This window comes from Cygnus olor, chromosome 18 (genome assembly GCF_009769625.2).
Source record: "Cygnus olor isolate bCygOlo1 chromosome 18, bCygOlo1.pri.v2, whole genome shotgun sequence".
Lineage (NCBI taxonomy): Eukaryota > Metazoa > Chordata > Aves > Anseriformes > Anatidae > Cygnus > Cygnus olor.
The window spans coordinates 13,099,976-13,127,962 of NC_049186.1; the positions used below are offsets into that span (position 1 = coordinate 13,099,976).

Below are 27,987 nucleotides of genomic sequence, written 5' to 3' on the forward strand. Positions count from 1 at the left end.
AGAGATTGGAAGGGACCTCTTGTGACCACCAGTTCCCATCCCCCTACTGAAGTAGGGTCATCTGGAACAGATTGCCCAGGACCACATCCAGTTGGGTTTTGAGTATCTCCATGGATGGAGACTCCATAACCTCCTCTCTGGCCAATCTATTCCAGTACGTGACCACTCTTTGAGTACAAAGTGAGTTTTCTTGTGTTTTTTTTTTTTTTTTTTAAAACATCCCAGAATGTTCGTTACTACATAGATATCCCTCATTACATCACAACCCACTCAAGTTTTCTTTTAGTTTCACCTGTTGTAAGACTTATTTCTTACAATACTTCTGCAAGATTCTAAGAGTTTTTCATTGCTTTAAACTTTAGGCAGTTTAACAAAAATATTAGTAGTAGTGTGATGATAGAAGTTCAATTTTATACTCTCTCATGCTCCTTGAACAAGTGGAAAGAACTGCAGAAGATGACAAACAATATAGATTAATGTGTGATCTTTCCAAAACCCTTTCTTTCAAGTTGAAAGATAGCTGCACGGGATTAACGGTTGCATTGTTAATTGTAAGAAAACAAGTGGGTTGACACATCCCACTTCTAAGTTTAAATCGCATCTACAGTTTCTCAACAAAATATTTGCTAAAGACCTGCAAGCCCTGCCTAGCGGCACAAAGATTTACATATGTATTAACTGGGCATTTCTAAATCCATGATGCAAGTGATATTTAACATATATAATTAAAATAAATACGTATTAACACTGAAGTCTATAATCTCACCATGTACACAGATTAACCCTTTCTCATGAAACTGGGAACAGTATTTCTTCTCTCTTCTGGCCTCAAACATCCCAATTTGACATACAAAAATGAACATCAAAGTAATATTTAGATCTAATTTATATTCTTTTAATGTAAATTAATAGCAAGCACGGACTGAAACTTGCTGCCAACAGAGAAATCAGTCTTTAATATTATAGTTGCGGATTTTTGACATGTTAGAAGAGCTTTTTTGTTTTATGGGATAAGTACAAGATAAAATCCTGGATTTTAACTTCTGCTGAACTTCCAGCTTGGTACCTCTGACTGTCAAATCTGCAGCTGGCATTTCGAGTTTATCCTTGCCTTTGATATTTTGCTGAGATTCTTCAGATTGCTCATTTGAACATGTAACTTCAAACTCCAATGCTCAAATAAATAAACAAATAAATAAATAAATAAAATGTTGTGCTTATGTTTGCATTTAATCCAAAGACTGGAGAACTGAAAAGAACTGGTTTACACTTTTTCTTTAAACACACTGCTGCCACAGTGGCACATTGTCAAAATCTTATATCAGGCTAGAGAGCCATTTTTATAGTAGCAAACATAGGGGACACAGAACTGTCTATTAAGGCCTGCCACATGGGTGGTATATCTCAGCATCTCCTGCTCAGTCCTTGCTTATCTGTACCTGTTCAGTTTCCATTAGCATCAGACTACTTGACAGAGAAGAAAGGAAGACAGCTGGAAGATCAATGAAACTGTTCAATTCAAGCACTACCTATCTGTTCAGCTGTTTTTAAACATCATATTTTACAAGCTTATTCTTCTCTCCACTGTGAGAGAACACACAGTACCTGCACACTGAATAACACGATGCAAAGTTAGACCTACCTATTCCCATATTGTGAAATGGTATTAAAGTAGTTGGCTGCAATAGTTTGATCTCTTTCAAGAAACCACCAGGAGACGAGAGCTGTAGCAAAACGTGTTAGGAGAAGCATGATCCAAAAGGCTCGACAGCAGTTCTGTGGGCTTGACAAAGCTGCATTACTACCACTATCAAGTGGGTTTGTTTGCCCCCACCCTTTTTTTTTTTTTCTCTCAATCTTTTTCACACAGGAAGGCATTCGCTGGGGAAATCCTTGTTTTTGTCTAAAATATTTCTGTGTAGTAGAGTGGGCTAACTCAAAAAGTAATATCTTTGGTTGGGAAACAGGAAGATTGGTCTTAATACCAACGGAAGTCTGTTCTCCAGTCTCTCACATAATTGTCTGAAAACCACTATCTCCAACTACATCAACTGCAGCCTTATCACAGGTTTCATTAGGTAAGATAAGTGGAATTGGTCAGTCACAGTAGCCATTGTAAGCTATAAGCAATGTTTACAGGTGCTAGGTTCCAGCCACTTAATCCTTATTTTTCAGTGCACTGAGATTTTAACTTCAGATTTTCTACACAGGGCCAAAGCAGACAGCAGAAGTAGGCATAATGTACTTGTGACAATACACAATACAGCATTCTGTAGTTAATTTTTTTTCAAGCTTGCCAGACTTCAGGCCTAGGTACTATCCAATCACAAAGCAAGAATGAGAGGTACAAAAATTGACAAAGATAGGTTATTAGCAGGAGAAGGTAAATTCTCATAGTCAACAGAACATAGAAGAAAGTGCAAACCAAATTCTACATGGAAGGAAATAAATAATTCATTCCATGATTCAAAAATACTTATCTATGGAAGGTTTATAGCTCTATGCAAAACATGACACCGTGGCAAATGTCAAAACATGACACTTCGAAATCATTCTTGTGTTCAGGCTTAGACTGAACCAGTTGTTCATTTATGAGTGTGCAATATCTGTGCTGGGTTGGCTTGGTGCCATTTGTTATTACAAGTGGCAAAAGCACAGTGTGCTCTTGTGCCATCGATATGAGATGTTGTACAGCTTGCCACCTAGTGGTTACCTACACATGTAGGACACATTAAAGAGAATTGAAGCTTGGAAACCCTTTGGGTATATTTGCCTCTGGAAAAAAGGATCATTATAGTGCATTACCTTAGACGTCTGCCACATCTGTCAGACAAAGAGCAGAATTTCATGACAACATCAATGTTTTATCACACTGCGGGAGGCAGTGTTTGAAAAGTCACAGATACAGCTTCAAAGATTATTTTGATTGAACAGGAGCCACAGCAAAATAAGATTCATTGTCTTTTGTGGTCTAAATAACAGCAATGAGCAGATCCATAAATATCACACAGTCAACACTGCTTACTGATGGTCTGCTTATGAAAGATTTTCTCAGTTTTGAAGGGCCTTTTGAATTAAACCAAGGGCATGACTTTCAGACATAATGTGGGAGGCCCTAATCCTATAGATCCAAAGGCAAAGCAACCAAGCACCAATGTATCCATCACATGCATTCCTTCCTCTGAAGTTTTCTCTATGCTTGTCTCTTGACATTAGACATGTTGCAACTAGTAAAAGCTACTTAGGTATTTGGAACAACAACACAGAACAAAAGCTTTTTATATGGATGGCTATTGAAAAGCTTTGGGCTGGCAAAAATCTGTATTAATATAGAAATTTAAACAAATTAAACTGCAAATTGGCAAGGTTATATCTACAAAACAGAAAAAGTAAAAACCAATACCCCAGAATTCAAAATGCTATTTGAAGTAAAATATCCTTAGCAAACTCTGAATAAGGACCGTCATATATTACTGGTTCTGCTTGGGACCGTTCACGTCCAAAGGACCCTGAAAAAAATCGGCATGAATATGCACAGTGGGGTGACATTTAAATGTAGTATCCTGGTTTCCACAAACAAATAAACAAATAATGAAAAGACATACCTAACTTATAAGCCTATAACTCATTTTCAGAATTGACCTTGTCAACAAGAACTAGTGAGAACATAGTTAACAGCCTAAATTGCTTTTGAAAACGAGCCTAAAATTTAGTCTGTGTAAATGCTTAACATATCTTCTATTTGATTTGTGTTAACTACAGTGAGTGAGAGGTTAATATTCATATTGATTTCTTTTTTCTAGAACTAAAAAGATACAGGCAGACACGTTGCATGAGCAAATTGAAGTTTCCCCAAACGGAAAATTTCATTTAAAAAACTTTTCACTAGATATTTGCTTATGGCTAACAGCACCTCAGAAGGAACACCAACTCAAACAAGTTCCTATTCAGAAGAAGAACTTTTAAGTGAAGAAAGTGTAACTAGGGGATTAGTTAATATTTGTGAAGCACTTCAAAGATGAGAAGTTTTATGTAACATAGAAAAGAAATCATGAGTCTTTCCCTGATTAAGAAGTAGACTGAAGCCAGAGCCAGAGCTCTCTTTCTGTTTGTTAATGTTTTACCAGATTCTTTCTCTGGCCAGCTTTTTACCCACATGGATTGCTCTTAGAACTGTCAGTGATGTCAAAGCTGTTGAAATTCTGTCTAGTGTGGAAACACTTAAGATAACTTTTGATCCATAAAGTGTAGAATTTCAGATCACAACGTTTTGCAAGTAACAGCAACAATAAGAATTATAGCAAAAGAAACTCCTGTATCCAAGTTCAAGTAGTAAACCAGAAAAGTTACTTTGCTTCAAAACATCTTAATTTTTTTGTTTGTTTGTTTTGTTAGGATACGATGTAAACTCAACTAAACATCCCAGGACCACAGTTATGGATAGCTGTGGGTGTGGAGTTTCTTAAAATGTACAGTGGGACCATCCACCAGAACTGGAGCTCTACTCTGACATGGAAAATACAAAATTTCATCTGCTCCAAAAGCATATAAAGTAAGTGGGGACACTCTAAGTGCAGACATAACTTGCCTTACGCTCATACTCCTTCTGCACTGACCCCAGCCTCTACTGACCCAAGGAAACCTAGATGATCAGGAGCATTTCACATGGTAACACAAAGCACCTCCCACAGTACTGGCTTCACTCTAAATGGGATCTTACAGCTGAACTTTAATAAGTAATGTTTGTCTTTGTTTCCAGAAAAACTAGTAACTGTCCACAATAGCAAGTAAAAATGGTATTAAGCTAAACTTGAAGAAAAAAATCCAGTTTTTAAAATGTTTTACAAAGTTTCCCTCCTCCTACCTAACAATTATTTGAAAATTAAAAAAGACCCTATAGCCCACAGGTGAATAGAGAAAGCTTGCAGCTTGTGCAGGAGCTATCCCTAACCCTTATCACACTATTGTATGTGTCACAATTTTGAGAGGCAAGCACGCATCTTTTCTGACAAGCAACTTTCCTTTGAGGATGGACTGTCATCAGCATTCAAGATACATAAGTTATGGAAGACCAACATCTCCCACCTGCTCTCAGGGACATAACATATGAGAAGGAAAGAAATAAAGAAGTGTACTCCTTACTAGTACAGTATGTACACAACACTGATGTTTTTAATACCATCACAGCTTGTACCCATCAACTCCTGTTGCAGGATCACCTGAACAAGGAGCCTGTGCTCCTTTCTAAAACCCTTATTTCTACTTATCTGCAGAATTAACACAAACAAATATTTAATTCATGTTATTCCTACAGTACAAACTACAAAATAGCAGGTAGAGTAAGGAGAGAGAAAATCAAAACATTTCTTAGCTTTCTGACTTGCTTCAAAGTTTCCACAGGCTCAATTTGATCGTGAAATGAACAAAGTATGTAACAGTCCATTTCAGTAATTCAGCATTAACATATATGTCATTCACACTGCAAAATATATCCAGTCATATACTGGAAATATAGCAAATCGCAGGGCTCATCTGACATGCCAGCCATTTTAAGTCCCAAAAGGCTGTTTTGTATATGAAAAATAACTGAATGAAGATGTTCAACAGGATCAGAAAGATCAGAAAATAATTCTCACACTATAACCATTGCTGTTTCACCAGAAATGCCCATAAAACATAGCTATTGGTATGACAGATCTGTACAGCACTGAACTTGCAAAATAGATGTTTAAATAAGCAAACTAACTTGCTTGTCTTTGTTCCAACTCATCTTCTACTCCTGAGCTTTCAAGCGTGTGTGTGCATCACTTGTATCTGAAGGCAACCACGAAGTTGCTCCATCTCAATGATGGTTCTATTCACTGTAACAAAGTGTTTGATGGATATACTGAATTTAAGTGAGTGGCTTTAAACAAGAAAGCTCAGCATGAATAACGTAAGCCTCTGTTAAAAAAAGAAGCAGAACTCCTTGAAAATTTTATATATTTGGTTCTGAAGGCAGGGTGACATGCTTCCAAAAAAGAAAGATTTCGTTTCCATAATCTTGTTTTCTAAAATGTAGAATTCTCTCTAGTAGAGCTAAGAATGCTATTTGGATGATTTCCTGGAGGAGACAGCTTAAAAAAAAAAATCTTTTATGTTGTTTAAGTCCTGTTCTTGCAATGCAGTGTTTCAGGGCCTGCATGCAATGAGTAAGCTCTGCTATTAAGCATTCTTAGGGTAAATCAGGATGCAGACATCAAATTCAGGTTGTTCTCATGAAAAATGTTACCCCTTATTGATGTTTCACTTGTTTTGTGTTGGGAGCGTCATCTTTTCTTTTTGCTATTCTCTAGATCCCCAAAAATCTACAGTAAGTTTTGCAACGGTGGCTGGAAATTTCTAGATGTTAAGAAACTGATGTCCTTGTAAGGCTGCCAATTGCATTGCATCACGCACACAGCAGCATGAAACTGCATGGCAGTATCAATAATGTTTCAAAGACATCCTTATCCTGTCAATATAGGCCTGACCTGAAATAATCTTCCTATTTCAGTCCCAGACCCACAAAACCAGCACACAAATAATGACTCTCAGCACTACATCCACTCTAGTCCTACAGGTCTGTCAATGCACATTAGTTTGTCCCTGTCACAACAGCAAGGTATTGCTGTTGTGAATAACTATGTTTATAATCCATTGTTCACTTGGAAAGCCCTTTTAGATATTACTTTTTCATTCTTTTCTGACACTAAAGGTGGTTCAGCGAATCCTTAAATTTTCTCCAGGATTATAATTTAAGGCCATTATGTTTTGTCCCATCCATGGCAAAGGTTAAAATAGTTTTCCAAAGTTTTTCCAAGAAAGGATTACTTCATGAACAGGTTAACAGTTATGGAGAGACATAACATTCATCTGCAATACCGTGCTCAACATAATGACTACCCTTTAAAACGTTCCTTCACAATTTGCATGTGAAGAGGCTATACTTTGCTGCCCATACCTTAGAAATGGCACTCCTGCTAAAATTTCCAAGAATGCACAGTTTTGGTCACAGTATAACATTGATTAACGTTCAGTCTTTCAGTCTATTGCCTACGTTTTACTTTCTCCTCTCATCCCAATCCCAATGAGTCTGACATGTAAGGTCAGGATTCTGTCTCACATATAAGGATTTGTGTGTGTGTTTTTTGTTGTTTGTTTTTATGTTCTAGCTTGTTGCAGTCGACTACAAAATACTAGCAAGTAACAATCGCTAGTTCACTGTGTGCTCACAGCATATACCACACTACATTCATGATCTCACTTTTAGCCATTAGGTCTTAGCACACTAAATAGTATTATGGCTATTAAGCTTTTACAAAAATAATTAAGTAAGGATTTGTCAAATTACAATTTGATCTAACAGTCACTTAGCAACAAGTGAACAGTGCAATTCTCAGACAGATGCTTTCATGTGTGTCCCAAATAAAGTTTAGACTATGTCAAGACAGAGCAGTATTTGCATTTTCAACTAGTATTTAATAAAAGCAGAGAAGTATGAGAAGTGTTTGTAACAATGTCATTAACACCAGTGAGCTGTACTGGCTTTCATCTTAATTGTTGGACAATTCAGGTGGCAAGAGAAAAGTACTTTAAAGTAACTCATTAGACCATTACATTCTGACCACAGGATTGTAACACCAGTAGCACTTATGTAAAAATAATTAGTGGAATGTGGCAGAATCCACTACTGTACTTGTTTTCTTCTAGATGAGTCAAATTACTTTGCACAGCATGCTTACCTTGTTTAGTGTTGTTTTGAGAACTGAGAATAGAAGGCCTTGATCTCATTTCTAAAGTTTGCCAAATACCTTGGCAAGATCTATGTGCTCTAGATGAAGAAATCCAGGTCTGCTGGGCTTGACTAGGACTTTCCTTGAGCGGCTGACTTTGAACCATCTTTGAGGATGCATGTGCCTTTTGTTGCTCTGGCCCACAATTTCCAGTAGAGAAATCTAGCTTAACCTGTGCAAGTTCAAACATATCTTATAAAGATATATATATTTTCACACCAGAGACATCTGAAAATTATTTAAATCTCTTCGGTGCATCTCGGTCTTAGAAAGACAGAAGGCTTCAGCACCAAAGAGACAAGACTGAAGAAGAAAATTATTAATTATAACTCTGAAAGGCTGTATAAGATGAACATTTTAAAAGTGATTGAGATACACTAGTTAAATAAGCCTGAAGTAGAATAAAGCTCTCTTAGCAAATATATGCATGTCTCTCAGGAAATGACTGTTGAAGAACCCTGATTAAAAAATACAACTGAAGACAAATTAGATTAATGATAAAATTGCACTGTACCTGAGCAGATGGTAATTCTGTTTCTTCCCCACAGCTGCTTGGAGCTTTTTCTCCCTTTAACTTAGGGCAGGCAATTATGGAAGAGATCCTTGAGAGATGTTGTTGCTTTGCATACTGCAGCTCCTAGTATGAAATGTTACATTAACACAAATAACTCACGGCCTCTAAAAACAATACATTTATAGCTCAGTTTGCTGTTACACTAATAGATTTAAAAAAATCTTTTATAAATAAGATTAAATAAAATTACATTCCCTTTGGAACAACAGGGCCAAACTATCCTCCTGATATAAACCTCTTGCTAATTCTGTTCAAAATGTTCATTTCTTATCACTGTTACTATCATCCTGCTTGTTACTCAAGTTTATGTTGCTAGGGCTATTCTTCACTTTCATCTTTTCCCATGATTACATTACAGAGAAAATACCCCCAAAGAATTACTTCAAACAAACAACCACCAACAACAACAAAAAAAAAACCACCACAGCTATGGAAAGGTGATCTGTCAAGATGTAAAACAAAACAAACAAACAAAAACTAATTATCCCATTAAGTTTCACCAACTTTCTGCATGTTTCAAGTGAAATCTGACGAAAAGTGAACTGCTTCAGCCCTGTGAAAGGAGGCGAAAATAAGTCTTTTGCTATATATTTAAAACTAAAGAAATGTGAGCAGCCCATCATATAAAGTAACTGATACTGAAATTTCTGCAGGTAGCCTGTAGTAATAAATTGTCTGGTTTTGGTGAGGATGATAACACTGAACACAGGAACAAACGTAGCATGGCTAGCGAGAGAGATTATGAAAAAACAAACAAGCAAATAGAACAGCAGTGCTTGGAAGCCCAGCCTCAGTTCAGGAGCGGGAGCATCATAAGGTATTTTCTGGATGAAGAGCAGCCTGGAATGAGACTACTGAGGATGAAGAGCTTCAACGTAAGAAAGGACATCCTTCTTTCTAGTTTGGACAAATTTCAGCAGTAATGGAAATTATCCCAAAGTTTTCCAGAGCTGGAAAGATGCTCAGTGATAGCCACTTCAATCATGAGCTCCAAGCCATCCTTGAATGGAAGAGGTAGGACAACTACTGCTGGAGTTTAACACACCACCTGGAAACATACGGTCAAATGCTGACCCACCAAGAGCCATGGACAAATTGGATTTTCAACATTCATTTATTTTTACAAAAGCAAGAAGAATCTTTAATGATTTTTAAAAGAACAAGGAAGACATGAGAGGTAAGAAAAATAGCAAGCATTAGTACATACCTCATTAAAAATAAAGCAAAGGAAGACTGCAATGGATGGGCAATGATTGATCTCAGTTCAAAAGTCAGCTAAGCTCTAAGATGAATTGTGAAAGAAAGAAAAATTAAAGAGTTGAGGTGAACAGGGAAGAAAAAACAGTGAAAAATGTGTTGAATGTTTTAAAATACAGAAGAAAAAACTCCTAAAGAAATACTTGCCACCCCCTCCCATCCAAAAAAAAAGCTGCTGGAAAGCAGCTCACTGGAAAAGAAAGAGGAATCCTGGTAGACTACAAGTTGAATGTAAGGCAGCAATACATCCTTGAGGTCTTCAGCCAACAGCATCTTGGACTGCATCAGAAGCACTACCAGCACGTCAAGAGAGGTGACTATTTATCAGACACTGGTGCAACCACATTTTGAGTATTGTTTACAGTTCTGTGCTCCCTAGTAGAAGACAGACACAGCCACACTGGAGCAAAAACAGCTAAAAAGATAATTAACAGACTGGAGTATCTGACATAAAAGCAGAAGCTGGGGAGGCTGGCCTTGTGTAGCCTCCAGGAGAGATACGTCAGGAAGGATCTCATTAACACCTATATGCACCTGATGGGGTAAGTGGGAGGAGGCAAAGACAATTGAGCCAGACTCTTCTGAGCAGTATACAGTGGACAAACAAGAGGCAATAGGCAGATAATGAAATACAGGACACTCCACTTAAGCATAAGGGAGAAAAAAAAACAAAACACAAAACCCACCACCAAATCTGAAACTTCTTTACTCAGTGTGATCAAACACTGGAACAAGCCACCAAGAGAGGTTCCCAGAGGAAGTATTTCCCCAGTTGAACTTGGTTAATAATTCTACTGAGTTTTATGCCTCAGAGCAACAACCTCACCTTTTCTGAAAGAACATTGTTTGCTGCCCTCAAAACTACAACGACAACCAGCTGCTCTGACTCAATCCTCACAGGAACAAATCTGCTGATCAATTAAGTAAAGTACATAGTGAAATCCTGATTCTAGTGAAGTCATTGGGAGGTCTGCCACTAACTACTGGGGGAGCCAGAATTTATCCGTTTGTCTCTCTCATGAAAGCTGCAATTTAAGTATTAAATGTTCTATTTTAGTTACAAAAGATTACAGACAGGTTAATTACACATTCCACCTTCATATATGGAAAATGTGTTGTTGCAATAATTTGGACAAGGGTTCTTTAAAATCCCACCACTGTAAATACTTGGAATTATTCTCACTGATTAATCATTTTCAAGTTTATCTTAGAACATATTGCAAATCCTTCAAATGGCCTTATCTTACTCATTTAAGACTAAGATTTATGAAACTCATACTTGTAGTTCAGGATTGCATTTATGTTGCAGTAACACAAGTGTTTTTGAATTTCTTTGAATGAAAACCACGACTTTAAAAGTTAATGCTGAAGTACCAAACGTAACCCTTCAAGTATAAAACTTTCCAGGTACCAAAGGAGGACTTGAGCTGAAGTTGGTAAAAGGCATTTAATGCAGAGTTTTAAGGAAAGTTAGATTCATGGAACTAGAATTGGCTTAACAATTCGTTATCACTAGAGGTGTGTGATTACCTGTGTTGCAAGCCTGTGTTGTAGATGCTTTAAAGCTGAAAGCTGACACTGTGTTCTTTTGAGAAGCTCTCTTGGAGAAAGGCTACCAGAGGCAACACAAACTGTGCAGTGCTTAGAGCTAATGGGATGCCAAAGTCCTATAAAGGAGAGAAGATACCAAGGAGGTATTCTCAGTTATTTTATCATCAATATTACATTTCCAACAAGTGTTTATAGCCAGCATAAATGAATCACTGAACACAGGCCTTCACTGGAGATGGATTCAATACTATGTGAAAACATGTCTAGTGACTTTTTTTTTTTTTTAACCTTTGCTTCATTGACAGAGCAATTATTGCACGATATTTAAATGTCCACAGTTTTCTTACATTTTATTTACTCTTGATTCCACGTTATCCTATAGTAAGCTTTCCTTTCTACTTTCATAAATAATTTTTGTCATCCTAAGAGATAAACCACCTCTTTTCTGGTCTTAGAGGTCAGTTCAACTTCCAGTTCCCACACTGACATCTAAGCATCAGGGAATCCTTCATCAGAGATGTTCATTACCAAAAAGTTTCTGACTACAGACTATCACTGTTTTGTGTTAGGACTTCTATCACAGGATAACCTAAGTTGGAACAGTTAGGACTTCAGTCTCATAAACTATCCAGCTCAGGGATCAGCCAGGTCCAGCACTTTGTTTTCATATTAAAACCTAGCTCTCTCCAGTTCTAAGAATCAACTGATTCACAGCTTTTATTCTAAACGTGTAAGCTAGCACTCTTTTCTAGAATACATTTACCTTCCTTTAATACCATTCCAATATCTGCTCTGGGTCTGTTTCCCATTTCAATCAGCTGCTGCTTCTCTTGGCTCAGAACTGATATTTTCCTTGCTGCTTCATTCAGTTTATTTTGCATTCCTTGTAGAGGGCAGCTGAAACCATACTGAAGACTAACACCAGGACAACAATTATCTGAGATAGGGCCAAAATCTACCGTCTTTTGTTCAAGAGCTTTGGTTTTTGACCCCTGGAAACAAAACAAAACAACAAAAAAAACAGATAGAACTTATTATGTTGAAGATGGTGAAGGGCCTAGAGGGGAAGACATATGAGGAGCAGCTGAGGTCACTGGCCTGTTCAGCCTGGAGAAGAGGAGGCTGAGGGGAGACCTCATTGCAGTCTACAACTTCCTCGCGAGGGGGAGCGGAGGGGCAAGGGACCTATTCTCCGTAAACACCAGTGGATAGGACCCGCGGGAACGGTGTTAAGCTGAGGCAGGGGAAGTTTAGGCTGGACATCAGGAAGAGGTTCTTCATCGAGAGGGTGGTCACACACTGGAACAGGCTCCCCAGTGAAGCAGTCACTGCACCAAGCCTGTCTGAATTTACGAAGCGATTGGACTGTGCACTTAGTCACATGGTCTAAACTTTTGGGTAGACCTGTGCGGTGCCAGGAGTTGGACTTGATGATCCTTATGGGTCCCTTCCAACTCGGGATATTCTATGATTATTAAAATATTTTGAAAATGTGGTTTGCATGTTCAGAGATTCATACAAACATGAATTAGAAGCTAGTTGAAGAAAAAGAGCAAAGTTGAAGTCTATGGCCTGTTTTTGAGGGTTCATTTTCAAGATTTTGTTAGCAATACAAAACAAATTTAAACCATGGAATAAATCACTATCATAGCCTAGGAAGTTCCAACAAGTATGCTCCATATTGTTAACTGTAAATATAAAGTAATACATATAGGATACACACCACATAACTGTAAACATGAGCGTGGATAATATCAAACTAAAACGTGGAAAAAAAATCTTACTGCAAGTAGCAAGCTACCACAAACCCTTTTTTATGTAATCATTGTGTGCATACGCACACGTGGGGTGGATATGACTTAAAACATTGTTAAGAGAGAAAGGCTGCAGAATAAAAAGTAGATTCTATAATCGGTTTTGTCTCTGCAACCCTAATGGAGTCTTGCACATATGAAGTATCTACCCAAAAGACCATAGAATCACAGAATCATTAAGGCAGGATCATAGAATAGAACAGAATCATAGAATCACATCCACGTTTTTCAAGAGCCTGTCTTCTTTCAGCCCCCTTACAGGGGGACACGTTTCAATATTCATTTAAATACTCATCATTCACCAAACAAATCATCTCCCTAAATACTTTTTTTAATACTATACATTACCACAAGTACCTAAACATCACCCATGTTAAAATAGTTTTGCAAAAATCTTGCTCATCTACATGTTTACTCTTCTGTATATAAAGAAAATAGAAGTGTAGTACACTGTAACTGTGCAGTGCACTGTAATGGTGCTGTCCCAATCAGCTTTCAACTAAAGTCACCCTGAACACTGTGATTCAAAGAGTACACACTGAAAGGTGTTATCCATACTGACAAAAAACAAACAAACAAAACCACCACATTCTTTGGGAGTTGCGTGACATACTAAGCCACTCTCTTATTTCTTCAGACAGATTCACATATCTGAAAAAAGGAGGATAAAAGAGGAGGCCCTTGAGAACATAAACAGAAAGCATACAAGTCCACAAACACTTTGTTAAGTGTTGTGATTTTATCCTGGTAGACAGCTCAGCAACACACAGTCTCTCACTCACTCCCCCTCAGTGGGACTGCAGAAAGAACCAAAAAGGTACAAGCTGAAGAACTCATGGTTTAAGATGTTTTGCTTGTGCAGACAAGCAAAGGAAAATAAGGAATTAGTTCACTGCTTCCAACTGGCAAGCAGATGTTCAACTGTTTCCAGAACGCAAGTTCTTCACACATAACAGTTACTTAGGAAGACAAATGCCATCACTCTAAACATTCTCCCTTCCCCCTCCTTTTACCCAGGTTGTATTACTGAGCATGACATCATATGGTATGGAATAACCCTTTGGTCAGTTTGTGTCGGCTGTCCTGGCAGTGTCCCCTCCTAACTTCTTGTGTGCTCCCAGCCTCCTCGCTGGCAGGGCAGCAAGGGAAACAGAAAAGACCTTGACTCACTGTAAGCACTGCTCAGCAACAACTAAAACATCAGTGGGCTATCAACACTATTTTTCATCACCAATCTAAAAATACAGCACTATACAAGTCTCTATGAAGAAAACTAATTCAATCTCAGCTAAAACCAGGAGAGGCAGAAGGGTGGAGAAATAAATGCAGGGGTAGAATCTGTAAAAACATGATGAAAGACATCACAGTGGAAGAAGGAAGGCACATCACATTGGTGTACAGAAAGTAATTTATATCAAGGCTATCAACATAAGCAGCTGAAAATTATTACATTCTGCCCTCATACGAACACAGTGAAATTAAAACACCGAGGCTTAACATAAAGAGAGGTAAAGGCAATGCCCACTTACAGTACTACCAACTGTCATGCTATGTACCACCTCCATTGTACCAAGAGGAGGAAGTGCAATGCATGTCAATGAGAAGAATATTATTTCCTTAAAATTCATTTTTCATGACCTTTTCATAAAAACATTCAACAGTATTACACACGATGACAGCTTGTAAGATGTAGAGTTAGGACTGAAATTCAGAAATCTTCTTTTTAGGTCCATGTCCTACTACTTGTTTATACACACAAAGCAAGAGTAATTCACTATTTCATACTGAAGATGCAGATTGCTGTCTGCAAAATATTCTTATTCTCGTATCCAGCCCTGAGAATTCAATTACAGTTTAGCACCATGAAGCAAAGGTTTAATCTCTGGCACAGAGAATGTTCAGTAACTATCTTAGTGTCTCCAAGGCAAAGCCACACTCACTTTTTTTTTTTTTTTTTTTTTTTTTTAAGGTTTCATCCCTACCTAAAAGAACTCAAAGAAAATAAGAATGCACCTGGGACAGTAGCTTGTAAAATATTTTCTGCAAAAGAAGAGAATAGTTGGTACAAAATTCAGTTTTCAACTAATTCTGGAAGTAGCAGAAGAGGAAAAAAAGATCAGTCTATACTGGCACACAACTTCCTAAATGTAATTTCACAGTAGGAACAAACAAAACTACTTTTATATTCAGCAAAATAATGCAGTATTTAAAGATATTAAACATCATTGTGGATGGTAGGTTGTGCGTGTTTTTACACATGGTTCAAAAGGTTCTGAGATTTTATTTAAACATTGTTATTGTTTCAGCTCTTAAACCTATTAGCTTTTAATGTAATTATCTCTCATCATTCTTTATTACTTAGTTATTATTTCCATTTTCTTGAACTTAGAAGGTTACTGGTGAGTCTTAGCAGTAAAATTAAATCATAAAACAGATATCAGTAAATTTTACAGATGACAAGAATTAGAAAAAAAATGTTTTGAAATTGTATTTTAACCTGTCTTTAAAATTCTTTTGCTATACCATGAAATCTCTGGGAGACAGTAAGGGGAGACCCTATAGTGACCTACTCCTTACTTGGTATTCTGTGTTATTGTTTCAGCTCTCAATCCCATTATTATTTTCACTGAGAGATGCCTCTGTCATACTTTAATGCTGACATTGCTCCTACCTTTTAAAACAAGGTAATGAGAATTAACATTTGTAAACCCTAGAACTGAATAAAAACGCTTCCAGAGCCAATGAGCTTTTTCATCTTTTGTGGTGTGAGCTCTAAGCGACGAAGGCGCTCAGCGGTTTCTCCCAGTCAGACCGAGCAGTCCCTTAACCCCCCGGTGGCCTACGGGCTATGCAAAAGGCCCCCGAGGCCGGCCCGCCGGACCGGGGCCTCGCTACCCAGTCAGCACCGCCCCCTAGCGACGGACTGGCGGAAGCGAGCCCCGCGAGCCGGCAGGGCCGAGGCTCTCCGAGGAAAGCACCACGCAGCCAGCCAGCCCACCTCATCGAGCACCCCGCAGCGCTCCTGTGACAGTTCAGGTTGTCGAGCCTGTTCTGTGAAAATGCTCTTGCACGTCAGTTTCTCTAAAGGAAAACGCATACATCTCATACAATATCCCCAGTTCCTCTTTCTGGAGGACAAAGGCTAGAATGAGAAGAGGCTAAAAAAAAAGTGAAGAAAGAATAAAGACAAGGCAGGAGCTCAAATTCATATTTTCATAAAACAAAAAGCAAATGCAAACCAAAGCTTCACAGTACCTGCTGGTTACAGTCCACTGTTGACACAGTATCTACATTATCATCTTGATCCACCTCAAAGCATATTGAAAAATTTTAGATATTAAAAAAAGGCTAACAAATTTAAAACAGAAAACTCAGGTGATACACAACAGCTTAAGAATTTGAAAATGGGGGAGGAAAAAGATCAAAAAGAGCTTGAAAGATCAGAAATGACTTGTGCCAGGGAATAACTAGTCAAAACTTATTCCCTAGAAAGAATGAGCGTAAGTTGGTCTGAAAAAAGTCACTGCTAGCTCATTACTGACTAAATAAGAGCATATAAAATAATATGCTAATTATTAATTACACATACATATTTTAGGTAGTTTAAATCTCTTCGTACCTTTTCTGTGTTTGGGTTTATTATACAACCCAAGTTATTTGAGCTGACATTGATGTTGTTCAACGTGGTTCTAACTGAAACTTGGTCTGTGCAAAATGAACCTTTTAAAAAAAAAGAGGAGTATAATATGAATGTATACACATTTATATAGTTTGGGCTTTCACAGCAATAGCTGCAGAACTTTTTCTCATTACTATACATTTATATTACTTCAGTAGATGCATTGTAAACAGAGCTGAGGAAATATAGAAAGTAGTACAGTCTCACAATATGTAAATATCAGTCATCTACAAAATACAGAAGTGTCTATCGACGACATATTACAAAGTTCAATTTGTGGGTAAGTAGCACACAGACAGAAGTTTTTATTTCTTCCAATACTGCATTATTTAATTGTAGGGAAACTGGCAGTACTCAGTATAACAAGAATAGTTAAGACATAGCAGATTCTTTCTATCACATTTGAAAAAAAATCACCAATAAATTTAAATCAATTCTGAAAAATGTTTCTTTTACTTACAGTAAAAATGGGAGTCTGAACATTTTGAATTATGTGGACAAGACGGGAAAGAACAGAGGACTTTCTGGAAACCAGAAATGCCCTTCTAAGTTACTCTCCCACTGTCTTAAAATATTTAACATTATAAACTCTTTTAGAGATCAAACATAATCTCTCTATATTTTTAAAGGGATATACGAAGGATTATTTTAGTTGAATAAAGAATTTCAGCCAAAGAAGAAATGGATAATTAATTTCTGAAAACGTGTATCAGCTGACAAAAATGACTGGTTCTCTTGGACACTGATAAATTCTAGCAGGCATAAATCTGCATCTCGGACAGTATCTTCAAAAAACAATGGACTAACTTTAACCGCTTGTATAAAAGAACTACTCTTTATTAAAAAAATTGCTTTAATTGGTTATTAATGTTTCGTTATTAGCAAGGCTAATGTCTCATTATTAGCAAGGCTACCAAGAAAAATATGCTTAAATTTAATAAAAATGCAGACTTCATTAGCTCATTATTTCACATTATAAGTGATAGTTTAAAACTAATTCTGCAAACTGATATGACAGATCCCACCTTACTGCAAAATTAAAACAGAGAAGCTTAATGACAGCTTGGTACAACAGAGTAATTTTCACCTGTGTTACCTTAGTTTTCTGAAATACAGAAAACAATTCATAGTGGCTCTGGAATAGCTTAAAGCAATCAGAACTTAAATGTTTACATAAACGAGGCGTGGAAAGATGCATAAAACAGCTATCTACCTGCACTTACATAACTGGTAAAAGGTGCTAAAAAACAGGGATAGCTATTCCACACAAGTCCTTGAAAAAGTTCTCGTCTATTCATTTTTTTAAAATGAAAACAAATCAGAGCTCCTTATTCCATTACTAAGTTATAGTTGATTCCTTCCCTATTTTCTCCAAAGTTCTAAGAGTCACAAGAATGTTTATGAAAACAAATTTCAGTTTGTTTCCAAACAGGCCTGTACTTGTGCCAACCAAAATCAAACTTCAAAAATTTTCATAAATTTACTATAAAATATGTCTAAATGTAGTGGACAAGCCTTCTATAGTTCATGCATTTATTTATTTTCTGTTATCAGCTTTTTCCCAAAAAGATTAATGCAAAAAAGAAAAAAGATGGAAGTTTTTAATCAGTGATATATTAAAATGTTTCTAAGAGAGGCTAAAAATCTGTTAGTCACCCACTGATTTGTGACAATATTCGGTAAAAGGGATGCATTTCAAAGTACTATGTATTTTTAATTCTGATACATTTAAAAAATTTTAGTTTCCTTACGCTGAGTGTCACCTAAGTGAAGAAAAAAAAAAGCATGCAGGACAGTTACACATACATCTGTGTAACAACACCCTCAGCCCTTTCCATCAAATTACCAGGAGTGAGTGACGAGATTTCTGCAGTTAGGCCAGTGATAGTTTGTTCCGTCAGAGGAAGAGAGGACTGCATCTGTTCATCAAGACTCTCCATTTCTTTCCTCATTTGTGCAACAGCAGCCCGAAGGCTGGCATTCTGCTCCTTCAGCTTCTGTATTTCCAAGATTGGAATATCTTTTCTAAGATAACTTTTATCATCATATTGAAGTATCTGTAAAATAAAAGCACAACACAATAACAATCTTTCATTCACGAGCAACACAGATCATGCCACACCACCACACACACACAGATATTCATACTTTCAATCCAAGAACAGACTAGGGGAAAAGAACCATTGAAAACCATTGAAAGATGTGGTTATTCTGGGGATTTGCCTGGGAAAAAAGAGTGCTAACAAAAGTGCTGTGATGAGAACCTGACATGGGGGAGGAGGCACAGAAAGGGAAGAAGATGGCCACAGAGGTGGCTCTACCTTATCACTGTTCTTTGAAGTGTGCTGTCTCTCCTTAATGCATGGGTACACCATCTCTTGAAAGAACTTACTGGCCCAATACTGGCCCTTTCTGATGTGCGAAATTCTCAGAAGTGTCATTAGAGATCATCTGTTCACAAGAACATAAAGAGGCTGGACATCCTTTGCTAAGCTGGAAAAAGGGAAGTATATGGAAAGCTAGTTCTGCGTGAATAAAGTGATGGCCCAATTGGGACAAGAATGTGAAATGTTCTAGATCATAACTTTTGAGAACTGTTTTCCTGTTACATCAAATATTGCTTGCTCCAGAATCCAATTTCTGACAATAGTCAGCAACATATGTATAGGAAGAATACACGTATAGGAAAAAAATATTTTTTATAATTGTATAGGAAAAAAAATCTGGAACAACCAACATAGACACATTGACAAACATACTTCCTGGTCATTCAAAATTCCAGCACAACCTTCACGACAGTTCTGGTAGGACCAATGAAAGATTACATATTTGGGTCCTGACATTAATTAATTCCGCCATTTTTCTTTCAAAGTGTGGCTGCAAACATTTTTAAAGAAGTTACATTAGAGTGACGGCAGTGTATAACGGTGGTTTCATTCAAACAGTGCAGAATTTAAATTCCACTTTGTAAAATCCTCCCTAGCTGGTGGAGACATTTGTCACCATCTATTTAAGAAATAGATACTTTTTGGTACAGGAGTATGATAAAGCCCAGAATTATAGAATATACACTATTATAGTCACTAAATTAATCTTAATTTGCAAACCATCCAGATCAGATATTTTTTAAAAGAAAAAGAGTCTAATGTGTTCGTAATATTTGTATTGAATGCTGCTAATTTATGTTACTGAGCCTCCAAAATGTTTCTTTGTATTCAACCCTAATCTTTAATTATTGCAAAGCAGCAGTCCTGCCTCTCCTGAGGGAAAGGCAATTCAAGGCTCTGTGCATAGGACACAGGTCAACAAAATACTTAAAATTCAACATTTATGCCTTGCATTGGCTTCTAATACTACGCCTTTTCAGTCTACTCCACCATTCCCCACTTTCCTCAGTCCCCTTACTGACCAGTTGCAAACCTATTCTACGAGAGTGATCTAAAAGCTGGAACGCTAATGGACTTCAAATTAAATTTCCCTGTTGTAAGGACAGTGGCTGCCTCACAGCCCCTCTCCTGTAGCTCTTTCTGCCCTAAGAGTATGGGGTATCCAGAATATGAGAATAATCTCTATTCTGCTTTTACAATCTCTCCAAGGTTGTTTAGGTGAGGATTGAGGAAAGGGAGACTGAAAAGACTTGAAGAGAAAGGCAGCAGTAGGTACCAGTACATCAACCAGGTGTATTCTGAATTCTGGGGATGAGAACTGCATCTCAATCTGCAACACACATACGAACCGTTATGGTCTGAAACAGGAATACAACTGTTCCAGGTCTTTGCTAGTGGAAAAGGGTCTAAACAGAAGGCCACATTATCATCCAGAGTTACTGTAAGCGACCTTTCCTTATCAATGCACTTGTATGGTATTAGCATGCTCTAGTTAGGCACATGTGATCTAAGCCGTACTTAAACTCAAGCAATTACAAGCAAAACTTTCCAGGCTGGTGTGTTTCACATCTGTTGCTAAATTAAAGCCCAAGAATGACTAGTGCTATATTTCTAGCACTTTCAGGGGGTCTCAGACCAATTTGAAGAAAGGAACCATACGCTGATGATATTGTACTACACTGTATTTAAACATTAATCTTTCTTGTCTCAGTAGTCTGAAGAAGATGCTAGCCAAGACACTATTACTTCTTTAGGAAGAATCACTGATGCAAATGTTACCAATTTTTAACTTTTAATCATTTTTTCCTGTTTGTTTATAATTCATTTTGTACAGAAAAAAAATAAAAAGAGAAAAGGTCCTAGCTCAGAATACTACATATTTTTTATTGTTTGTTTTTTAAACAATGACCCTTCACATAAATCAGAGATAAAAATAGTTTTGCTGAGATGGGTACTGCTTGTCCTACAGGCCAAAAATGTAACAAAGAGAGAAAATACAAGAACATAAAGAAAAGTGTGAAAATGAAAACAAGTTATACCAGCAACACTAACAGATTACAGTGGGCAAGAATAGTGAAATGGAACAGTAAAATAATGTCCCCTTACCAATCTTTATTCTCTTTGTATATGAATGAACAGTTTACAAATCAGTCCAGTTTCAGATGAAACTGGAAAAACAACTTGCTCCATAAGAAGCGTGTGCTCCAGTCTACCTTCATCTATTTTATTATAAAAAATGTCTTCGTGACTTATCTTCTTGAATACATTACTTTTCCGTAGAAAACACTGGGCGTGCTTAACACTACTCTGTTTTTTTCAGCAAGATCAGGTAACACACACTTACTAGTCTACTGTTGAGTATCTGTAACTGCCCAGTAGGATGCACTGCAGCACAGTCATTACTTTCACTCTTTTAAAATAGACCATTTTCAACTCCTAATGCACAACCCTCCAGCATGGCTTCAAACCAGCATTATGTTTCCAATTTTGAATGGTGGTGGGTTTTTTTTTTGTTTTTTTTTTTTAAACATATGCATTTAAGTAGGAACGAAAGGAAAACTTGTTTCTGAGACTAAAATAAAGGATGTTATTTTAAAGAGCTGGCAAATTAAGAATTTTAAAGGCAAGGCTTCAAAATATAACTTCACAACTTCCAAATTGACCCCAAATTGCAACTAACAAAGAGTCTCAGGTACATTCCAGAAAACAATTCTTCCCATTCAGATGTGCCACAATGGTACTGTACATTGTCTTGTTTTGTACCAACTGTCTTTCTACATACAGATTGTTCCTTTTCCCAGTAGGTAGCATATCAGCCATAATGAAGCCCATGACACCTAACCTTACGTGTATTCCAAGCTACATATATCTATATTTTGAATTAAACAGGTGCCTTAGAGGAACTCTTTACAAGAAATCCAGCGGAAACAAGACCCATAAGATTTTCATCTCAGAATGAATTTATCTAAGCCAAGACACGAAGTGTTGTCTAACCTGTTTCTCTCCTTCAGGTAAAATACCATAGTTCAGCGATGATGCTTGTATTGTCTGTTCTCTCTCAACAGTCATAGCAGAAAGAAGAGTTTCCACTTCATGCAACCTGTAGCCTGTCCTCTGTAGATCAGCTTCAGCCTAGGAGAGAGGGAAAGAAGGGGAAGTAGAGGACATCAGTATCTAAAGTACAAAGAGAACAGAGATTTTTTAAAAAAAAAAAAAAGGAAAATGAATTTTTCTTTAAATTACACGACAGGGACTCAAAGCATATACCTTTTGGCTCTGTTAAAAAATGCCTCCACAGAAAAATAATTTGGCTTCATTATCTCATCTTCTTACTGCAAAATGGACAACAGTTTTTCATTTCTCAGAAATGTTCCTATGTTACACCTATTAATATCTATTAATCGTTTTCAGAAAATGGGAAAATAAAACATCAGAGTAAATGTCTGCATTTTAAACTTCATGAACAGATGTTTCCTCTGTACCCATGGTTTTACTTGGCCACTGGTCATTGAGAATTAGTTAGTCCACTGTGTAACTGTCTCTAAGCAATAAACATGTTGATACTGTATTTTGTTTTTCAGGAACATTTATACTTCATAAAATAAAGGTGTCTCGCCTTTACACAGGGGGATAGGATAGGACAGGCGGAAACAGTATTAAAATAAAAGAGGGTTGATTTAAATCAGGTGTTAGAAGGAAATTCTTCACTCAGAGGGTGGTGATGCACTGGAACAGGTTGCCCAGAAAAGCTGTGGGTGCCCCATCCCTGAAGGTGTTCAAGACCAGGTTGGATGAGGCCCTGGGCAACCTGATCTAATGGGTGGCATCCCTGCCTACAGCAGGGAAGTTGGAACCAATGATCTTTAAGGTCCCTTCCAAACCAAGTCATTCTATGATTTTTGGCCTGGCACTGCTTCTTTTTCTTCTTTAATGTCAAGAGAAAAGCAGTCTCATTTCACAAGCTCACTTCCAATTATATTCTATATTTGTTTGGGTGAGAGGCCAAAAACTAAACATCCTAGTTATAATGAGTGACCACATTGCCATGTAAATAATTTAAAATATCATTTTAATATCCTGTTCATACAAAAATAAGGAAAGAAGGTTTTGCTGTTTTTTAAAATATAGACAAGTGGGAAAATCGCAATCTCCTCAAGGTTTCACAGTTGAAGGTCAAATTCTACTGACAGTTAGTAAGACTATTTTTTTATGATGAAATTACATCAATATAAGAGGCAGAATGGGAAAAAAACACCTTGTAATCAGATGTATAACAAACAACGTATATTACCCATCTTCTAGTTTTTATTATATAAAAATATAATATATATAGTATATTACTGCTTCTAGTTTTGAGGCTGACCTTTTCTGCAGTTTCAAGGTTAACAAATTTAGCAGTGTGCTGCCTACATAAAAAAATCTTACACAATCTCAGATTACTAAACACATTCCCAACAGTTCGTTACAAGAGGCAGCTGCCAGACAAGTAAAGCAACAGCTACTAAACAAGTAGTGCATATATTTTTTTTTAACTTGTCATTATACCTCTCACAAATTTAAACAGAAAAGGCAAAACCGAAACAAAATACACACTTATACAACTATAGCAATATTAAAATATAATATTATCATAATACATAAATGATTGATTGCTAGGTGGCATCGCAGCAACACAACATTGTTTCTCTACACTCCTGTACCTGTTTCTGACAAGCAAGCTCTCCTTCTACTTCTTGGGTTTTTCTCTCCATGTGACACTTCAGGTTTATATACTCCTCACACTGATGACCTATGTGACTGTCATTAGAACTACAAACAAAAATAAATTTATATTAAAGAGCATCTCTGGTGAGCTAGCGAGGCATACATATGGAAAAATCTTTTGAACAACAACAACTAGAAATACAAGATGCAAGAATTTCCTAAAGAAACAGTCGGATGGATTTCCCCCCCTTCTACTATACATAATTAGCAACCACCTTTTAAAAATTATCTTGCACCTAAGTGAATAAACCTTTTAAAGCAACATGATCCACTATGAGCATACTATTTGATATCCTTTTTAAAATACAAATTTTTACTGATTTTCCAAGATGTCCAGTTTCAATTAAAAAGGTCACACAACCCAAAGTATATCATATGTTTCAGTAAATAATTTCAGTATGTTCCCCTCGTGTAAAAAATGAGTATTGTTTCAACAGTTCTCAGCTACCAGATTGCATTAAGTTTTGAACAGTACTCTTTAAAAATTAGATGTCCTCTTCTCACACAGGCTGATTACACCCTCAGATAACCTCCCCTTTAACCCATCATAGAGAATATTCACTGGTGAAGCTCCCTGAGAATGAGTTCAAGTGGATCGTTTTTCCACGCTTCAAGTTACTCTCCACTCTCCCTGCCTTCTCCCACCCCCTCTTCTTTGAACAGTTTTGTGACCAGCATACGTTGCCATGTTACCAAAGTCAAATGATAATACTTATTCAATCCTATTGCTATTTGTTTGGTGATACTTCAGAACATCCCATAAAGTACATTAGCCATTGCATCAGCCTTGGACCTTCTTGAACTGGTCATCCAGTGACTCTCAAGCACACTTGTGAGTAAGGCTATATTCTGGCAAGCAGCACCATCTTGTAAATATAACGTGATCTCTTTTTGTTTGAAGCTATTGGACCTCACATTATGTTAAAGATACATGCTTGTACCCTCTTTATTTATTGATCAATAGGGATTCATCAGAAAGTTAAGTACAAAATAGTTTGGACTAATTACAAGCTTTTTTAAAAAGTTCATTACGTATATTGTACAACATATAAAGCTTTATATATTGTAAATAAGCAAGCAAAGGAAAGAGAAAAAAATCATATATTTCTGTCTTTCTAGTTTCTAGACTCTAATCATAATGACTTCTCCAGACAGCTACTGGCAGGATATTTTAGACTATGGCTATGATGAAAACACAGAAGTTCCTGTCATACAGAAAAGGTCAGCACCATACCATGCAGGACAGGCAGAGGAGGCTGTGTTAGGACAAGTTCTGTTTAAGTCTGCTGCTCCCAACAGTTATATCACTGTGCATGGCAGAACATTTCTAACTTCACTTGCAAACATTTGAAGCCTTATCCATACATACATTCACAATATAATTCATCTCTGAAAGTCTTGTTCAGTATCAATCACTTCCTTCCCTTTCTTGAATATGAGATGTTTCACTCCTCAAAAAGAAAGCCGCATCTTTGGTTCTGATTAAAGGTCTGACCTAACAGTATACCTATAGTTCTCCCAGTTCCTTAGCAACACACCTACAGACCTGTCAGTATCTGATCTAGCTAGTGTCCAGCAAGTTATTGCTTTTCTCGTCTTAATTTGGTCAAGTATTTTGCTTACTGCTATGAGCAGAAGAACAAGAAGTTACCCAAAAAAATCAAACATCATATATGAACTGTATGATTGTTACAAATTAAATTCTGGTATCATAATGATGAATTACGAAACCAATCCCCAAGGAAAAAGTGTTCCCTTCTGACAAATCCTTTTCTGCTCCCCACAATGTGTCCCATATAATCATGCCAGCTCCCCAACACACACCCCTTATACAGGGACATGCTGTCCTAGGGAAAGCACACTTTCCATAGGGAAAGCACTCTAATTTTCACTTAATGCTACACTGTCTCTAACCCATTGCTATAAATTGGATAAGTCACTGGTGGAACTCAAGATATAGGAGGTGTAAAAATAGCCAGGGCCACTTCTGTTAGCCTTCACTCTGTTCACACTCTAAGCATCCCTCTGTCAGAATAGACAACCTTATCTCCACAGTCAGAGTGCTCTCTACTGTATGAACAATGTTACTGCTTTAACCCAATGCAAGTTTTGTCTTAGAGAAGCTAAATTTCCCTTTTCCTGCATACCATTCTAAGGATGTCACATAGAATCTTTTAGGTTGGAAGAGACCCTTAAGACCATCAAGCCCAACCATCAACCTAACACTACCAGGTCCACAACTAAACCATGTCCCTAAGCACCACACCCATACGTCTCAAGTACCTCCATGGATTGGAACTCCTATTCCATGGGCAGCCCATTCCATTGCCTAACCATCCTTCCCTTGACGAAATTCTTCCTGATTTCCAGTTTAAACCTCCCCTGGCACAACTTGAGGCCATTTCCTTGCATCCTATCACTGGCAACCTGAGAAAAGAGACTGACACCCTCCTTGCTACAACCTCCTTTCAGATATAGAGGGTGATGAAGTCTCCCCTCAGCCTTCTCTTCTGCAGACTAAACCCCAGTTCCCTCAGCTGCTCCTCATATGTCTCGTTTCTAAGTCCCTTCACCAGCTTCGCTGCTCTTCTCTGGACACATTCCATCAACTCAGTATCTTTCTTGTAGTGATGGGCCCAGAACTGAACACTGTACTTGAGGTGCTGTCTCACCGGTGCTGAATAGGAAGGAACAGTCACAGTCACTTCCCTGGTCCTGCTGGCCCCACTATTACTGATACAAGCCAGTATGCCATTGACCTTCTTGGCCACCTGGGCACGCTGCTGGCTCATTTTCAGCTGGCTGTTGACAGGTACCCCCGGTCCTTTTCTGCCACTCTTCCCTGAGCCTATTTCACTGCCTTGGGTTGTTATGACCCAAGTGCAGCACCTGGCACTTAGCCTCATTGAATACCAACAAACGGATGTAGCTGATTGATCTAGCCTGTCCAGATCTCTCTGCAGAGCCTTTCTACCCTCAAGCAGATCAACACTCCTGTACAACTTGGTGTTGTCTGCAAACTCACTGAGGATGCACTTGATCCTTTCATCAAGAATCACAGAATCATCATAGAACAGCTTGGGTTGGAAGGGACCTTAAAGATCATCTAACTCCAAAACCCCTGCCGTAGGCAGGAATGCCACCCACTAGATCAGGTTGGCCTATGCCCCATCCAACCTGGCCTTGAAAGTCTCCAGGGATGGATCATCATTGATAAATCAAGATCACTGATAAAAACATTAAACAATATTGCCCACAGTACTCACCCCTGGGCAACACCTCTTGTGACCAGCCACCAACTGGATTAATCTCCACGCACAATGACTATTTCAACCTGGCCATCCACAGTTTTTTACCCAGCCAACAGTACATCCACTCAAGCCATGAGCAACCATTTTCTCCAGGGGAATGCTGTGGGAAATGGTATCAAACGCTTTGCTGAAGTTCAAGAAAACAACATCCACAGCCTTTCCCTCATCCACCAAGCACAGTGTTGTATCATAGAAGGACATCAGGTTAGTCAAGCAGGACCTGCCTTTCATCCACCTATGCTGACTGGGTTTAATCACATGGTTGTCCTGCATGTGCCATGTGATGGCTCTCAAGATGATGTGCATCTCACCTGCAAAATTGTTCCAGCTCTAACTGATGCTCTTCAAGATTTTGTTGATAGTATTTGTCTCTTTTTCTTCTTTCATTGACAAACATTTCCTTCAGTTTATCCAGCTGTAATCTAAGATCACTAATCTCTGCCTGTTTAGCATTTTCAGAAGTTTTCAGGTGAGTGAATGTGACATCATAGAGTTCTAACCCTTCATCTCTCTCTTCTAAAGTTCTTAGGTTATAAACAAAATCTTTTAGTTTGTTAAAATTTTCATGCGTGTCTTGCAGTTGCTTTATGACATCTTGCAGCATTTTCTTTTGACAAGGGAATTGGCAATCATGTAGCTCTCTTTTACTAATTATTAAATGCCACTACATTTTGGGGTGTGAAAATATAATTTTTGCCTTTATACAGATGGAAAACAGAGGCATAAAATAATTAAGTCACTCAAAGGAATGCTTTCTATCAAGAACCTAAGAGCAGTCTAGCACCAAAAGAAGAGCTGTTACCTGCATACATTTCTCTTTTCTTGAAGACATTTAT

General features: G+C 37.6%; 1 protein-coding gene across 1 annotated transcript; it reads right to left on the minus strand.

Annotated features, from left to right (window-relative positions):
* Positions 1-877: 877 nt before the first annotated feature.
* CCDC57 (coiled-coil domain containing 57) lies at positions 878-27,983 on the minus strand. The gene is made up of 11 exons (XM_040530947.1): positions 27,954-27,983; positions 27,463-27,815; positions 23,777-23,885; positions 22,071-22,208; positions 18,512-18,746; positions 16,630-16,730; positions 11,960-12,188; positions 11,176-11,312; positions 8,329-8,451; positions 7,764-7,986; positions 878-1,174 (listed from the first exon to the last, which is right to left on the minus strand). The coding sequence occupies exons 1-11, from the start codon at positions 27,981-27,983 to the stop codon at positions 948-950; spliced, it is 1,905 nt and encodes a 634-aa protein (XP_040386881.1). The 3' UTR covers positions 878-947.
* Positions 27,984-27,987: the final 4 nt, after the last annotated feature.

Coding starts and splice junctions, on each gene's coding strand:
- CCDC57 (XM_040530947.1), bottom strand. CDS start 27,983: ATGTCTTCAAGAAAAGAGAAATGTATGCAG. Junction 27,816..27,953: donor GAAAAGAGAAATGTATGCAG/GTAACAGCTCTT, acceptor CCCAAAATGTAG/TGGCATTTAATAATTAGTAA. Junction 22,209..23,776: donor AGCTTGCTTGTCAGAAACAG/GTACAGGAGTGT, acceptor CCTCTCTCCTAG/GCTGAAGCTGATCTACAGAG.